Source organism: Aquarana catesbeiana, linkage group LG04, assembly GCF_042186555.1.
Source record: "Aquarana catesbeiana isolate 2022-GZ linkage group LG04, ASM4218655v1, whole genome shotgun sequence".
NCBI lineage: Eukaryota > Metazoa > Chordata > Amphibia > Anura > Ranidae > Aquarana > Aquarana catesbeiana.
In genome coordinates, this window is record NC_133327.1 from 651,263,495 (window position 1) to 651,281,433 (window position 17,939).

The following is a 17,939-nucleotide window of genomic DNA, read 5'->3' on the forward strand; positions in this document are numbered from 1 at the left end:
GAACGCCGCGCGCCCCCCCCTCCCCGTGGGTGCGCGAGAGCGACCGTTCTGGGACGTCGTCATATGACGTCCACCCAGAATGAGAGCTGCCCCGCTGTCATTTGACAGTGGGCGGGCGGCAACTAATTAAAGTGGAACTAAACTCTCTCAATCAACAATAACTATGTTTAATCCTTATGCTGTTAGCATTAGTAAATAGATAGGAAGTTATCTAGCAGGTAAAGGTGATCAAATACCACCAAAAGAGAGCAGCGTTTTATGAATGCGCAATTACCAGTTAAAGTAGCAGTTGCGTAGCAAAAAATGGCCTGGTCCAAGGGGGGGGGGGGGGTTGGGGGGTAAAACCTTCCAGAGCTGAAGTGGTTAAAGCGGAGTTCCACCCAAAACTGAAACTTGCGCTTATCTGTCCCCCTCCCCCTTTCGGTGCCACATTTGCCACCTTTCAGGGGGAGGGGAAACCGGGTACCTGTTTTTGACAGGTACCCTTCCCCATTTCCAGGAGACTACGCCGTGGTGCCGTCCCTCGGAAGTTCAGCCCCCTCCTCCGCCACCAAGCCAATTAGAAATTGCATGCTCAGTAGGGAACAGGCTGTGAAGCCTAAAGGCTTCACTGTCGGTTTCCCATATGCCGAATGGCGGCGGCAGCACCCAACAGCTGATCAGAAAATTGTCTGGGGTGCCGACATCGTGGGCTCCCTGGACAGGTAACTACTGTCCATATAGTAATTTTTTCCCCAGGTGGAACACCGCTTTAAATAACTGTTTGTGCACTTGAACTTTTTCAACTCAATGAAGAGGGTGGACCTCTTTAAGCGTTAGTAAACCCATCGATTTAACAGTTTAAAAATACAGTTACATTTCTGGCATGTGTCGGGAATGTAACTGTCACATTGGTTGTGCTCTCAACCAAGCTGTCAAACCATCCAATGGCTGGTGTCATAATTGATCACATGTGCAGCATCATGGCAGTTGAAGATTAAACAGAGGCCAAGATGGCAGCTTCCTTGGCTGGAAACGATAGGGGGGTTTACTTACACTTTTGGCTCGGTTCACACATGGGCGGCACGACTTGCAGGTCGCCTCAGCGAGGCGACCTGCAAACGACTGCCGGGGCGACTTGCGAGACGACTTCTGCATAGAAGTCTATGCAAGTCGCCCCAAGTCGCCCCCAAAGTAATACAGGAACCTTTTTCTAAGTCGGAGCGACTTGCGTCGCTCCGATTAGAACGGTTCCATAGCACAGAACGGGAGGCGACTTGTCAGGCGACTAGGTCGCCTGACAAGTCGCCCCAGTGTGAACCGAGCCTCAAGGTTTGAAATGTTAGTATGAATAAAGTTTGCAGCACTCTTCTTTTATACAAGTGCACATTTGCAACTTCAATCACCTTACTAATTCCTCCCACAATCCCAACAGCAGTAACAGCTTCCATCCAGTTTGCCCCAATATATGGACAAAACATATGAATCAATGGTTACCTGGCACAGGCACTCCAAATTTTTTTCCTTGGTCATCATTTCAAACAGGGTCTTCTCTACAGCCGGAGAAACCAGTGATCCTTTAGTCTCCCCATCGCTGGTCTTCATGCATCGCAGAACAAATTCTAGTGTCAATAAGCGAACTTCATACAATTCTGATACCAGCATCTTCTTCAATAGGGAAGAAGGGTTCAGGTCCCCAGTAGAAGACCCCCGACCAACACATGAACCTCCAATCTGGTTCAACATAGATAATATCAGTCTAGAAGTGCTCTGCATGTACAGAACTAATCCAGGGACAGAGGCTGTGTGCTGGGAGCCTTCCAACAATTCACAATCTTCCATGACGCTGTGTACATCGTCCCAAAAACTGGATCCTTGTGATACCCCTGACCAGGAGGTAAAAAATAAACAAAAAAAAATTAACGATATTTGTTTACTGGTGGAAAACAAGCAATATTCTTTAGGCCTCATGCACACTGGACGTTTTTACAGCAGCTGTTTTTGGCAGTAGACGTTTTTTTCTACAGTCATTAAACTCTCCATCATGTTATCCTATGTGTCCATGCACTCATAGGGGGTTATTAGCAGTTTGGAGCAATAACATTTTTGAGCAGTAAAAAAACCCCAAAACTAGTGGGTTCTGAGAGACGTCTTTCAGCTGTAAAAACGCTCTCTAACGCTGATAAACGCTCAAAAACGTTGCTCACCATGTTTTTGATCCTTTGGAAAAAAAATAAATAAATTTTGTTTTTTTCTTCAAAAAAAAAAACAAAACGCTAACGCGGAAAAACGCTAATAAACGCTAAAAAATGCTATTGCAAAAACGTTGAAAAAGTTGAAAAACTCACTGCAAAGCTACTGACATTTTAATAATGTTATTTTAACGTCCAGTGTGCATGAGGCCTAAAGCAAAATTTTTTGTGTACCTGGAATTTTAAGGTATATGTACACCCAATCGCTAAAATCTCAATTTCAAGTTTGAACATGTGAATGCAACTTAAAAAGGCATTTTGATATTTTTAAAACGGCTGGTTTTCCTAATATGATAGTCTATAAAAAAGCCAATTATTTACTTAACACATTGCTTCACAAAAACTCAATGTCATTCGGTTACATCTAAATTGTGGCATATAACACCCTCAGTAGTGTGTCAGAGATACCCATTTTCCTATGTGGTCTGTACTCCCAGCTAGACTAAAGTATAAAGCCTCATGCACACAGGATGTTTTTGGACATTTTTACAGCAGATGTTTTTGGCTTCAGACGTTTTTTTTCTACAGTCAATAAACTCCCCATCATGTTATCTTATGTGCCCATGCACACATAGGCTGTTATCAGCAGTTTTTGGCTGGGGCGTTTGTTGGCTTTAAAAAATAACCCCAAAACTAGTGGGTTTTGAGAGGAGTTTTTCAGCTGTAAAAAAACGCTCTAACATCGAAAAACGCTGATAAACGCTCAAAAAATGCAGCTCGCCAGCGTTTGACGTTTTTGATCCATTAAAACAAAAAAAACCCTATTGCGGAAAAGCGCTAAGGAACGCTATTGCAAAAACGTTGAAAAACTCACTGCAGAGCTACTGGCTTTTTTTAGAACGTTATTTTAAAATCTAGTGTGCATGAGGCCTAAGATTTATTATATAAATATGTAAGAGATAACATTCAAGCCTACATAACCAAGAGTGACCAAAGGCCGGTACACCCGATCAGAAAATTGGACAAAAAAATACAGATTTCAACGCGATCCTACGATAATCTAATCATTAGTACAGAGCTTTTGAAAGTCAATCAGGACAGTTAATCCGACATTATCCGAAAGGACAAACACACAAAAAAAATCTCATATGAGACCAGATCGTATCATTTTCTTAAATCAGTACAGTTTTCGTCTGAAAATACAATACAAATACACTACAACAGCCCTCAAATTTTCCACTTGCCTACTTGCATTTTGAAAGTGGAAAATGAGGGCTGGCGAGCGCAGGCTGCCTCGAAGGAGGGGGGCGAGCACCGCCAGCAAGCGGGGTTGAACGGGAGTCATTCTCCCAGCCAGGGTAAGAGAGGAGAGGAAGAGTCGAGCTGGCCTATCATCAGACAGAAGGGATTGCCCGCTGTAACAGCTTTCATTTGAATTGCTGGGTTCCCGGCGCCGCTTACCATCATATACAGCCCCGCTTTCTCGCCCGGCACCGCTCACGTCACAGCTTTCATTTGAACTGCTGGGCTCACGTTACACAGTCCTGCCTCTTCGTCCGGTGCATTTGATAGACAGAACACCGGTCCAATGCCGGGAAGCGCCGGGCAAGGAGGCGGGACCATGTGACGTGAGCCCAGCAATTCAAATGTAAGCTGTTACAGCGGGCAATCCCCGCTCTCTGATGATCGGCCAGCTGACAGGCACAGATGAGGCTGTACTGACGGGCAAGGGTGAGGCTGTACTGACGGGCACAGGTGAGACTGTATTGATGGACACAGGTGAGACTGTACTGACAGGCACAGGTGAGACTGTATTGACGGGCAAAGGTAAGACTGCACTGACAGGCACGGGTGAGACTGCACTGACAGGCACAGGTGAGACTGTATTGATGGGCACAGGTGGGACTGTATTGATGGGCACAGGTGGGACTGTATTGATGGGCACAGGTGGGACTGCACTGACGGGCACGGGTGAGACTGTACTGAGGGGCACAGGTGAGACTGTACTGACGGGCAAAGGTAAGACTGCACTGAGAGGCACAGATGAGACTGCACTGACAGGCACAGGTGAGACTGCACTGAAAGGCACAGGTGAGGCTGTTCTGAGGGGCACTGGTGAGGCTGTTCTGAGGGGCACTGATGAATTTGTTGTTAATATTTATTTTTGTAACTTAATTCTGCATAAAACATTTAAAGTGGTTGTAAACCCTCCTCTACTACTTTAGCTCAATCTAAGCTAGATAGCATAGGCAGCTGATCGCTGCCTGTGAAAGTGTACTCACAGTTGTCTTTGCAATGTAAATCGTGCTTCTAGGTGCTTTGACGTCGCCCTCGCTTGCCCACTAGGTTTCTCCTTTAACGGCACATGTGTGCCGTTTCAGCTTGCGCTGCTTGCCGTGTCATTATCTGACACTCAGAACGGCAAAGAGCGAAGCCTCGCGATGCTTCAGCATGATCCCCTCCTTCCTGGTTCTCCTCCTTGTGACAGAAGCTTGGTTACAACGCTATGGCGCATGCGCAAGATTTCGACAGGGCGGAAATGATGTCCACATCGGCTTCAGCATACACAAGGAAGAATGGCGCGGACGATACCCGGAAGAGACAGAAGAATATAACTGCTAAAAAAAGGTATATATAAAGCTCGTTTTGGACAACTTTCTATATATGTCGCTTGGCAAGGATTAAAAGAATTTAAATATTAGAAAAAACAGCAATAATTTGTGGGGTTTACTTCCTCTTTAAGTGTCATTTCATGAGATAATTTATGAAGGCGTGTTTAGGGACAGGGCATGGTTGGGGTTGGGTGGGGCAACTGGTGGCAAGTAACTCTTAAGGCCTGGCTAGTAGCCCTGCACTACAACATATTACATCACTTCTAAATTTTTATATTGTCAAACAAGGATTTTTGTAAGTTTAGTAACCTCTTAATTTTCGATATGGAGACTAGCATGCAAAAAAAAAAAATAAATAAATAAAAAAACGGATGATCATTTGTCCGATAATCTCATTGTGTGTACCAGGCTTAAAGTGGATGTAAACCCGATTCATGAAATTTGAGCTGGCCACATATCTGTAGTGTTTACTTATCTCTCCAAAGCCCTAAGTCCTGTGGCTTTCTCCGGCTCCGTTCTTCTGTTATCAGCATGATAAATTCTGACATGTTCTCTGTCAACTGTGATAAAACCAGGCTGAAATTTGTGTCGTGGGAGGTTGCTATAAATGGATTAGCAAAGAGCTCTGCAAGTCTCTGCCTATGAGAGGGGGTTGTGTGCCTTTCTTCCAATCAGCTGTCTCACAGTGTATGGCAAGACTCCCCTCCCCCTGCTGGAACAGGAAGAGAAAATTCTAACAGGACGTGCACGGACACTCACTTTACGTACACTTGCAAGTACGGACATACCCGCGAGTGTACGTAAAGTGCCTCACAAGTACAAACATTCCCATGCCATGCAGCTGCAGTAGAAGGAACTGAAGCTCTGAGCACGTAGCCTGCCCTGTTCCAGTGTGCTCTTCCTGTATCCTGGCCGCCTCCCCACCTCCGGTGACATCACATCCGCTCCGTGGTTCTTCCGGCTTCCCTGTCAGCCACAGAATCCCATCCAGCCTCTCCACAGCACTGTCCTCTGCGCACAGCACGATGTCCAGGGTACGGATTGGAGCACCCCCCCTTGCATCAGATGAGCCTATTTACATGTGACACTCCCACTACAGCCCCTGATGTCCCATTACAGCCCCTGGCACTCACACTACAGCCTAGAAGTGAAAAAAGGTATTGCTTCACTTTAAGTACATTTTCGTTTTACATACATGCTCTGGTCCCATTGTGTACCTAAAAGTAGGGTATGCCTTTATAAAGCTGAAGACAGCAGATATACCTGTAAAACTTATGTAGGGAGATTTGTTTCATCTCTCTGTATCACCTGAGGCTGTTCCCTTCATGGGGTATACGTGAGGGATTACATCCACTTTACAATTGGCTAAGAAGCCTATACTTCCATAGTATTATAAATTAAGAAACAACACCTGTGTGGTGCAGTAACACACATTAGTATCATGTGGCCAACAATGTGGTACTTTGTCACCTGACCATTCATTTCAACAACAATCTTTTTATGAGATCATAAGTGTATTTAATGTATTCTTGCTTGCGATTTACCTATAAAAACTTCCCTTGTGTAGACATTAAATGGCCTAAGACTGCTGCTGGGTGCCGCCATTTTGAATGTGATGTCAAAAGACAAGCAGACTCTGCAGAGCAGTTACTCATGTGACACTCTATAGCAGCCTTTCTCAACCTTTCCAACACAGAGGAACCCTTGAAAAAACTTTCCAATCTCCTGGAACTCCTGCTAAAAACGACTAAATCTACAACTCTTGATACTTTAGTGTAATAGTCACTGGGGATAATGTTCTTTACACTTGTGGTTATTGGGAAGAATTACCCCCCTTACAGGTAGCTAAAAAGATCAATGGTGTCAATGGGAACGTATCTAAGAGGCAGACATTTCTCATTGCTCGAGGAACCCCTAGCAACCTCTGGAGGAACCCTAGGGTTCCATAGGATTTTGTTTGAGAAACCCTGCTTTATAGTGTTCCTTTTCGCTCCTACCCTGGTAGCTACAAAAAGTTTATGCAAGAAGGGAAGGTGAGGGGTGGAGGAGCTTGGCCAGCACAGACAATAATTGGACACCTCCAAAAGATTAGAAGGCTCTGAAGCATCTCTGACTCCATGTCCAAATCTTGCCACCTCAACCTTCACAACATCTCCAAAATACACCCCTTTCTAAGCAATGACACCACGAAGCTCCTAGTTTACTCGATGGTCATTCTTCGCCTTGCAAACAGTAAGGTACAGCTGCACACCAAGATAATGAATATGTGTCCATTATTCTTTATCCACAAAACAAAGTGACACCACAGGAAAACGGCAATCAAGGCAGACGCGTTTCACACGTGCTTAATAATTTCTTGCCTCAAGTAGTGCAACTCCCTTCTCATTATGTTTCCATAGACTATCCCCCCCTTCAGTCCATTATGAATGCTGCTGCCAGGCTCATCCACCTTACCAACCTCTCCGAGTCTGCTACTCCTCTCTGTCAATCCCTTCACTGGCTTCTGCTCATCCAACAAATTAAATTCAAAATACTAACAACTTACAAAGCCATCCACAACTCTGCCCCCAGCTACATCACTAACCTAGTCTCAAAATACCAACCAAGTTGTTCTCTTCATTCCTCCCAAGACCTCCTGCTCTCTAGCTCCCTCGTCAACTCCACCCATACTCGCCTCCAGGACGTTTCCCAAGTCTCTCCCATCCTATGGAACTTCCTACCCCAATCTGTCCGATTATCTCCTACTCTTCAGAGAAGCCTATTCTGCCCACACCTAACAACTTACTTGTATTTTCTCTATCAGCTCATCCCCCATAGTTATTACCTTTTGCATCACTTGACCCGCCCTCCTATATTGTAAGCTCTAATGAGCAGGGCCCTCTGATTCCTCCTGTAATGAATCTTATGGTAACTGTACTGTCTGCCCTCACGTTGTAAAAAGCTGCGCAAACTGTTGGCACAATATAAATCCTGTATAATAATAATAATAATAAAGGCAATGGCATGCAAGGAGGGAGTAGCCTGTGCTAGGAATTGACCATTCCCGGAATAGTCTAATTCATTAGCAAGTCCTAAAGCACACTGCAAGTAATTACAAATTTGTTTAGGGAGAAACCTATCCGCCCATGCTGCTTAGAAACTAAAGGACAAATTTAACAGGGTCAAGGGCTATCTGCACTTGGTCCCCTGGGAAGTTGAATGACATTAAACCTTTTTTAACCCCTTCACGCCGACAGTACGCAAATATGCGTTCTTAGCTTGAAGGGGTTATACTGCAGGCATCACCCCAGTATTGTTTTTTAGAGCCAGCGGTTGGCTTTTTAGGCTGCTTTCACACTGGGGCGATAGGGGGCGTTGGCGGTAAAACAGCGCTATTTTTAGCGCTGCTTTACCGCGGTATTCGCCCGCTAGCGGTGCGGTTTTAACCCCCCGCTGGCGGACGAAAAAGGGTTAAAACAGCTCGTATAGCACGGCTATAGCTGCGGTATTGCCGCGGTATAGCCGCGCTGTCCCATTGATTTCAATGGGCAGGAGCGGTGAATACACCGCTCGTTCACCGCTCCAAAGATGCTGCTTGCAGGAGCTTTTTTCTTCTCCTGCCAGCGCACCGCTTCAGTGTGAAAGCCCTCGGGGCTTTCACACTGGAGAAACAGCAGCGGCAGTTTTAGGTCGGTTTGCAGGCGCTATTTTTAGCGCAATAACGCCTGCAAACCACCCCAGTGTGAAAGGGGTCTTAGTGATAACAAAAGATGTGGCTAAATGCCGCTCGGCTTTTATCCTACAGGATCGGGAGGGAACTCCCCCCCTCCTGACGCTCTTCCTGGGCCTCCCGAGCCACCATTCCGCACATCCACCACCTAGGCTGAGGCCCGCACGAAGCTGGATTCGGCTTTGATCGGGTCTCCGATGTTAAATCACGGAAGCGACGTCACTTCCGCTTTACCCGGCTCCCAATGGCGTCGATTTTAAAAAAATTACAGTATTCAGCAATGCCTATTTTGGCGATCTGAATATTTTTCAGTGCAAAGGAGGGATTTGGGGTCTTTTTGGGGTCATAAAGAGTACCTGTCACCACCTATTACTGTCACAAGGGATGTTTACATTTTTTTAAAAGGGACAATGTTAAAAAAAAAATAAATACATTTTTTTTTTAAAGCTCCCCATCCAGCAAAGAAAACGCATATGTAAGTTGAGCCCGCAAATGTAAACGGTGTTCAAATCACAAATGTGAAGTATCGCCGCGATCGTCAGAGTGAGAGCAATAATTCTAGCAAAAGATCTCCTCTGTAACTCTAACCTGGTAACCGTTACATTTTTTTAATACATCGCCTATGGAGATTTCTTTAAGTAGGATAGTTTTGTCGCCATTCCACGAGTGTGCGCAATTTCAAAGCATGACATGTTAGGCATCTATTTACTTGGCATAACATCATCTTTCTCATTATACAAAAAAATTGGGCTAACTTCACTGTTTTGTTTAAATTCATGACAGTGCTGCAAATACCGTGTGACATAAAACATTTGCAACAGTCGCCATTGTATTCTCTAGGGTCTCTGCTAAAAAAATATATATAAAATGTTTGGGCGTTCTAAGTAATTTTCTAGCAAAAAACACAGATTTTAACTTGTAAACAACAAATGTCAGAAATAGGCTTAGGCATGAAAGGGTTAATGATAGCTCTTCTTTAAGAAACAAATGAATGCAAAATTTAGCTCTGAGATAGTACAGTACAATCAAAAGTTTTTTTTCTTGATTTATGTTACTATCTCTCTCCAAATCAAAACTTTCTGGATAACTTGGCTCACAGATAAAGATACCTATACCAACATATTACAAAATACATTGCGTCCCTCAGACTGATAAAAATAGCTTTTTATAAGCCCTATCCAAACACACAAACCGAATATGGTCCATGTTAATAGTTCCTGATCGTAGACTTTATTTTTCTGAGAAATGATACACAGAGAAAGCCTGTGTAATTGGGCATGCTGCAAACACTAAACATTCATTCCTCTGTCTTGTTGTGTTTTGAATAAAATGAGCTTTTTTCAAGGAAACAGAATCCTCAGGAATTTATTGGCGTCCTGTTGTCTTTATCCAAACACTATAAAACCATAAAAGTGTCCAGTACTTCAGACACCAGCCTGTGCCACATGCTGTATATCAACCGCACATTCATCAGGCAGGGAAGACAAGATGGAGAAGAGGCAAGGTAATCCAATGCTCACCCCTGTGTTCTGTATACAGAGCGCTAATTCCCATTCTTGATAAGGGAGGAGGAGGAGTGTTGTGTGGGTTTAGGATACACACACAATAAATGTGCCTAAAGCCTAAGTTAGGACAAAATATAAAAGAAAAACAGATATGCAGCACATCTCCGCACTCCATGTATATTTCTCCCTATTTTATACCTTTAACTATGTACAGTGCCTTGATAAAGTATTCATACCCCTTGACATTTTCCACATTTTGTCATGTTACAACCAAAAACGTAAATGGATTTTATGTGATAAACCAACACAAAGTGGCACATAATTGTGAAGTGGAAGAAAAATGATAAATGGTTTTAAACATTTTTTTACAAATAAATATCTGAAAAGTGTGGTGTACATTTGTATTCAGCCCCCCTGAGTCAATACTTTGTAGAACCAACTTTCACTGCAATTACAGCTGCAAGTCTTTTTGGGGATGTCTCTACCAGCTTTGTACATCTAGAGATTGACATTTTTGCCCATTCTACTTTGAAAAACAGCTCAAGCTCTGTCAGATTGGATGGAGAGCGTCTGTGAACAGCAATTTTCAAGTCTTGCCACAGATTCTCAATTGGATTTAGGTCTGGACTTTGACTGGGCCATTCTAACACATGAATATGCTTTGATCTAAACCATTCCATTGTAGCTCTGGCTGTATGTTTAGGGTCGCTGTCCTGCTGGACGGTGAACCTCTGCCCCAGTCTCAAGTCTTTAGCAGACTAACAGATTTTCTTCTAAGATTGCTCTGTATTTGACTCCATCCATCTTCCCATAAACTCTGACCAGCTTCCCTGTCCCTGCTGAAGCAAAGCATCCCCACAACATGATGCTGCCACCACCATGTTTCACAGTGGGGATGGTGTGTTCAGAGTGATGTGAAGTGTTAGTTTTCCACCGCACATAGCGTTTCGATTTTTGGCTAAAAAGTACAATTTTGGTCTCATCTGACCAGAGAACCTTCTTCCACATGTTTGCTGTGTTCCCCACATGGCTGCTCGAAAAACTTCAAACATGACTTCTTATGGCTTTCTTCTTGTCAATCCTCCATAAAGGCCAGATTTGTGGAGAGCACGACTAATAGTTCTCCTATGGACAGATTCTCCCACCTGAGTTGTGGATCTCTGCAGCCCCTCCAGAGTTACCATGGGCCTCTTGGCTGCTTCTCTGATTAATGCTCTCCTTGCTCGTCCTGTCAGTTTAGGTGGACGGCCATGTCTTGGTAGGTTTGCAGTTCTGCCGTATTCTTTCAATTTTCAGATGATGGATTGAACAGTGCTCCGTCAGACGTTCAAAGCTTGGGATTTTTTTTATAACCTAACCCGGCTTTAAACTTCTCCACAACTTGTTCCTTGGCCTTCATGATCCTGTTTGTTCACTAAGGTTATCTAACAAACCTCTGAGGGCTTCACAGAACAGCTGCATTTATACTGACACTAAATTACACACAGGTGGACTCTATTTACTAATTTGGTGACTTCTGAAGGCAATTGGTTCCACTAGATTTTAGTTAGGAGTATCAGAGTAAAGGGGGCTGAATACAAATGCACGCCACACTTTTCACATATTTAAATGTAAACAAATTTGAAAAACATTTATCATTTTACCTTCACTTTATAATGTGCCACTTTGTGTTGGTCTTTCACATAAAATCCCAATAAAATACATTTAAAATTTTTGGTTGTAATATGACAAAATGTGCAAAATTTCAAGGGGTGTGAATACTTTTTCAAGACACTGTATATGGGCACAGGCAAGCAGAACTCTAAGCTAGTGGGTAAACTTACTGTATTTGTGAGTGGTCTTACCTGACTCTCTGTCCACTCTGTGGACTATACATAGCCTGGTCCTGCACCTGACCCCCTTCCCCCCCCCCCCCCCCAGCCTTCAACTGAATACTGCAAGAGCAGCAGAACATTGATAAAGTCATACCTGTAATCTTTCCTCCTGTATGTTGTAGGACATGAACAACTTACAGAACAGGCCCTGCATCTCCTTAAACAATACATGGGTGTGACACCAAGAGAGATCCAAGTACTTCTGCCCAATTTAATTATCACTTTTTTTTAGTAAACCCATGACTGTATTTGAATCTGTTTTTGTATTTGCTGGAGTCCAGAGACAGCAATGGACAAACATCCTCACAATACTTTGTCTCTGCGCTCCCTCTGCCCATTACAAATACTGTACAGTCCTGGCAGAACTACATGTGATAGATTCTTGAGGTTTGTAAGTGGATGACCGGTTCTCTTTAAAGTTGCATATCCATGACAGAATAATACTTAAGGAATTCTTTCAACACACGTGGGTAGTATGGACTGTGCTGTTAAGGAATGTTCTCTTAGAAGTTTCTCGCTCACAGTAAAATTGTGATACAGTCGCATGCAATCAGTTCCAGTCATTAAGGTAAAGATCAGCTCATAGGATTTAGAATTATGTAAGCCTAATCCCTTTCTATAAATAAAATATATGTATCAAAACATACATTGATGATTTTGACGTTATCAGCTCAAGACGATTTAGGCGCCTTTTATCTATAGAGGCTTAGCTACAAACCTTTGGTCCCTGAGTACTCAAGCTTTTACAAAATTGGAAGTGAAACTTGTACTAAAACATTTTTTCTTTGTTTTGGAAAGAGCAGAAAAAGACTAGAACCTTTGTTACTTTTTTTTGTGGTCTGTGTCCCCATTGGAAAGGATTTCCCTCACTTCTTGTTCCAGTGATGGTGCCCACTAAAGAAAGAAGCGAGGGGACATTTTTGTAGAGAGGCTAGGATTCTGTCAGACGTCATTGCCCATGCCCTCACTGGGGATATTTCTCCTTATTTCCTGTCCGATTAGAGTCAACAGGAACTAAGATTCTGTCCAGTGACAACAGGCCACCTGGACATCTGAGGCTTGCCCCACACAACTGACAATGCAATCATTCCAACACTTGTTCCAGAAGGATTGGCCAAGTAACATCTATGCACTGAGTGGGCATGGCCTCCCTTACATTCCAATGGACTTTATAGCAATTTTCTCGGTTGCCATCTTTATGCCAAGCTGTGCACATAGGCTGTGGGTTTAGGCCTCATTCACGCAAATGCTTAGCAGCTTCTGTGCGTAAAATTCATAGCGCTCCCTGACGCCTAGAAAGCTGCACTAGCTGCATGCAGCCAGCAATGCAAGTGAATGACCATAAGCATCCAGGCTTGGGTAAACACCAGATGGCTCCTGCATTGGCGCTGCTGCGCATGTGCAGGGCACGTACGGTACTAATCTCTGAGTGTGGCAAGTGTGGCTTATCAGGCGCTAGAAAGCACTTGGAATTTTACACCTCACCACTCAGGAGCTGCTAAGCATCCATGTGCATGAGGCCTTATGTATTATTATACAGGATTTATATAGCGCCAACAGTTTGCACAGCGCTTTACAACGTGATGGCAAACAGTACAGTTACAATACATTAACTATCCATATTTATATCTTACTCATGTCACATGCTTAATCTTGTCTTGAATGAGAATTTTCCTTCCTAAAGTTTTAGATTTCCTAGAGTTTTAATTGAATTTGTTTTGAGCTGGTTTAAAAGGTTTCTATTCTTTTTCTTGTACTGAAAAAACTTTATTGAAACAGTATATCACATACAGAAGTTAGTACTAATGCATAAGAGTAGATCAAATAAAGCTCCAAATTTTTATAAAGCGTTGACCCATTCAGAACATAGGGTTCCCCAATCTCTGCACACCCAAATTAGTTCCATGAGAGCTTCTCTTCTTCCACCTCATGCCCCTATATGGAAGATGATCTCAAAGCCTCCTACTCCCTGCCAAGATCCCAATTTGCACAACTGCAGCATGCCTACCACTCTTAATTTGGCTCTGTCCTGGTCTCCTTCTGCCCTTCTGACTTAGAATCCATGTTAAGAGATGATGATCTTTCTAAACCCGTTTACCATTTATAAATCTCTGTTCCTCGAAACAACCAAAATGCTGCAAACCTGCAGAACAATTTGAGCCTCGGTACCAGATATGAATGATGACTATTGGGATGATGTGTGGGAGGCTCCCTTTACTAGGCTGGTTTCTGTGAGAGATCGCCTAAAACATTATTACACAGAGTGTACCTAACTCCAACTAAATTGGCAAAAATGTTCAGAAATGGCTTCTTTTCCTGCTGGCGCTGGTTTTTTTTTTATGCATATCTTTTGGTAATGCCCACACATACAAACATATCAGATGGAAATCCTTCAGTGTATTTATTCTGTCACCACCAATCTCCTCAGTCCTTTGGTTAGAACATGTCTTTTAAGCTTGGTAAATGGGCTGGCTCCCACTAGAGCTATACGTACTCTTCTTACATTATTGTTGTATTATGCCATAAAACTCATTATTTTTGTTGGAAGAAATTAGCGGCACCGTCCGCGGTAGCCTGGAAAGCTCTAGTGAAGAGGAGCACTTTGTAAATTCGATAAAGTATGGGAAGAATGGGTTGAGTCTCCACTTACTGTCTCTGATTGATTGATCCTTATGTTGTGATTTCAGTCCTCTGTGCTATTTGTACTGAACTAAGTAAAATGTTTTGTCATTTGCCCTGGCTCTTTATCCGCCTATACGTGAGGTCTCTCATATTTACATTGTATGAGATGTGTGGTGCCTATTGTTTAGGTTATCTTGTTGTATTACGGGTGGGGTGGGTGTATATCCTTGATCTCTCTTGGGATGTAGAGAGTGCTGTACAGGCCACAGGTTATATTTTGCTCTTATTTCAATGACTGTATATTGTCGTATTTTTTTTTTTGACATGCAGTTACTGTTGCATTGTCTTCTTGTAAAACCAATAAAAATTATTTTCCAAAAAAAAATAAAGCTTCATCTGGAGAAAAGATACAACCACACAGGGGTTGTATAGGTCAATGCAGTTGCACAGGTGAACACGTAGCATAAAAGTGTGTTAACAAAGATTTGTCCAGATCAGCATGGAGATTAACGTGAAATGCAAGGGGTCCTGTAACGTTGTCCCATAATTTACAGCCGTAGATCGCATGCATCGATAAACAGTCAACAAGCTAATCCCGTATGACAAGTGACAATCGTGTATCCTGGAAGAGGCTCACATGGTCGTGGGTTTTAGTAAAGAAAGTGACCTATGAACAAGGAAAAAGATGTGGGGAAGGGACCCCAGGAACAAAGGAAGAAAAGACAAAAAGAGAAACAGAAAGAAGGGGAGAGGAAGTAGATTTTGCCACAGGGGACATCAGCTTGTTCCCGAAAACTGGGGGGGGGGGGCAGTTTTCTATTTTTTTCCATCACATTATTTCTTCTTTTCTTTCTGACTAGTCCTTTTTCACTCCCTCAGATGTATTATTTTCATATTCTTTCCTCTGGGGTTTCTTTTATTTATAAGTATATTCCTTTTATTGAAGCATACTCACTTTGATAGTTTACACAGCTCAACATGGTTATTTAACCCCTTGAAGATCAGGCTTTTTCTGGTCTAAACCAATATTTTTTGCTAGAAAATTACTTAGAACCTCCAAACATTATACTTTTTTTATTTTTAACAGAGACCCCTGGGGAATAAAATGGCAATCGTTACAATTTTTTTATGTCACACGGTATTTGCACAGCTGTTTTCAAACGCAATATTTTTGGGAACAAAAATGTAATGATAAAAAACAAAAAAAATACATACCACAATTTTTTTGTAAAATGTTAAAGTTGATGATGCCAAGTAAATAGATGCATAACATGTCACGTCTTAAAATCGCACATGCTCATGAAACGGCAACAAACATACGGGACTTAAAAATCTCCATAGGCGACATCTTAAACACCTTTACAGGTTACCTGGTCAGAGTTACAGAGGAAGTCTAGTGCTAGAATTATTGCTCGAACGTTCACATGTGTGCAGGGGCGGACTGACAACTCATGGGGCCCCCGGGCAATAGGAGACTATGGGGCCCCTGGGCAATAGGAGATTATGGGGCCCCCAGGCAATAGGAGATTATGGGGCCACACAGTATACACACACAGACACACAATATACACACACAGTATACACATACACACACACTGAAAAGGTACTGGAGAGGCGGGGCAGCTATAATCTTGGGATTTTTATTGGGGCTGGGGCTATTGGTTTTATTGAGGCTGGCAACCCTGATGGGGCCCCTTAGTGGCATGGGGCCCTCGGGCAGTGCCCGAATGGTCAGTCCGCCCCTGCATGTGTGGTGCGAACACCGGTTACATATGTGTGTGCGACTTACGTATGCGTTCGCTTCTGTGCGCGAGCAAGGAGGGATGGGGCTGCTTTAATTTTTATTTTTTTTACTTTTTTATTTTTACACTGTCCCTTTAATTTTTTTTTCAATCATTTCTATTCCTATTACAAGGAATGTAAACATTCCTTGTACTAGAAATAAGGATGACTGGTCCTCTTTATGAAGAGATCTGGGGCCAAAAAGACCCCAAATCTCTTCTTAACCTGTAAAAACATTTTTTTTTGGATCTTTTGCTTAAAATATAAAAAAACAAAAACAAAAAAAAGGTCCAGCCTGGACCAGAAGTGAAGTCGATTTAGTCCTCCAAGGCCCTAAAGCCAATCAAAGATCCACCATTGGATCAATTCTCAGGCGAACTGGAAACGTTAAGACTGAGAAACACCGGCGAGTGGCGGGGGGGGGGGGGGGGGGCATCCTCTCCCGCTGATTTGGAAAGCATTCCAGCGGCTCATAAGTGGCTCGGAATGCTTTCTCCGGAAAGCCAGCCGCCGGCTGCAAAATTACGATACGGGGTTATGGCTGATATCTTCAGCCATAATCCCGGTAAACCACTTGCAAACCGTAATGTATATATATGTACTGTGGTCGGCAAGTGGTTAACAACTAGTTTGCTTTTGTTTACCGATATTATATTGCCTCAGGTTGGTTTACCCTTGCGGTTGGGGGTGGTGTTAACAGGTGGATAAGCTTCAGTTTTACTGCCCCCCGGCGGCTCCCGATAAGCTGCAAAAGAGTGGGCACATGCAGCCACAGCAAAAATGATGCCACCGGTCACGTTCACTGGGCATCGATGTTGCAGAACATGACCCATTCAAGTGAGCAGGGCCACGCTGCAACCACCCTGAAACCGCAGTTGCAGCACGGTGGGGCAGGCTTTACAGGGTTAAAACGTAAGGTGAGGAGGAGACATATTACATCCCCACTGCCTGTCAATGCCTCTGAAATGTGATCCAATAGAGATTGCTTTTCAGAGAGGAGCAAAGGCCTGCCACAAATGTATAGTTCAGTGCTGGGTATAATTTTATTTTTATATTTTTGCTGCATTTATATCATATTGCAAAAATCTTTAAGGCTGCATTCACACCTGAGCGTTTCAAAGCCGCGCGTTTTTTCCGCGCTTAAGCCGCAATTTTGTTCGGGTCACCAATGTAAAAGGCAGAAAAACGCCTGTAATCTGCCCCAAAGAAGCTCATGTTCTTTTTTTGAGCTTAGGGTCTTTTTCAGGTGTTTTGCTTCTGGTGACAAAACGCTCAGATGTGAACAAGTGCCATTGAAATGAATGGGATTATGCTTGTTGGGCGTTTTATGAGCTGAAATGTTCAGGTGTGAATACAGCCCAAGACTCAGGTCTTTCTCAGCCAGGGAAGGCTTATTCTCTCTCTAAGTACTCTCCGAATACATTTCGTTTTATGTACATCCATGAGCTTGTGGTTCTTTTTGGGATTTTAAATGTCTATACAAGTATAATGGATTTTTTTTTCTATGTATTTACGTACAATAAAGTATTTAGTTTGATTACAACATACTTGGAAGGTGTGTGTATGGGAGAGTATATTTCTTGCCTTAAGACAGGGCTCAACATTTCAAGTCCTGAGCTACTAGCCAGGCCTCAAGGGTTACTCGCCACCAGTTGCCCCACCCA

The 17,939-nt window shown here is 43.2% G+C and overlaps 1 protein-coding gene across 5 annotated transcripts in view; it reads right to left on the minus strand.

Annotated features, from left to right (window-relative positions):
- Positions 1 to 17,939, minus strand: part of THADA (THADA armadillo repeat containing) — a 904,047-nt gene that overhangs the window by 227,233 nt on the left and 658,875 nt on the right. For all 5 annotated transcript variants that reach the window (XR_012244018.1, XM_073628459.1, XM_073628460.1 and 2 more), the window contains exon 32: positions 1,477 to 1,865. Coding sequence is in view for 4 of the 5 variants with exons in the window: in XM_073628459.1 (XP_073484560.1) it covers positions 1,477 to 1,865 (389 nt within the window). In the remaining variant the exon portion in view is untranslated. The remainder of the gene's footprint in view (positions 1 to 1,476; positions 1,866 to 17,939) is intronic.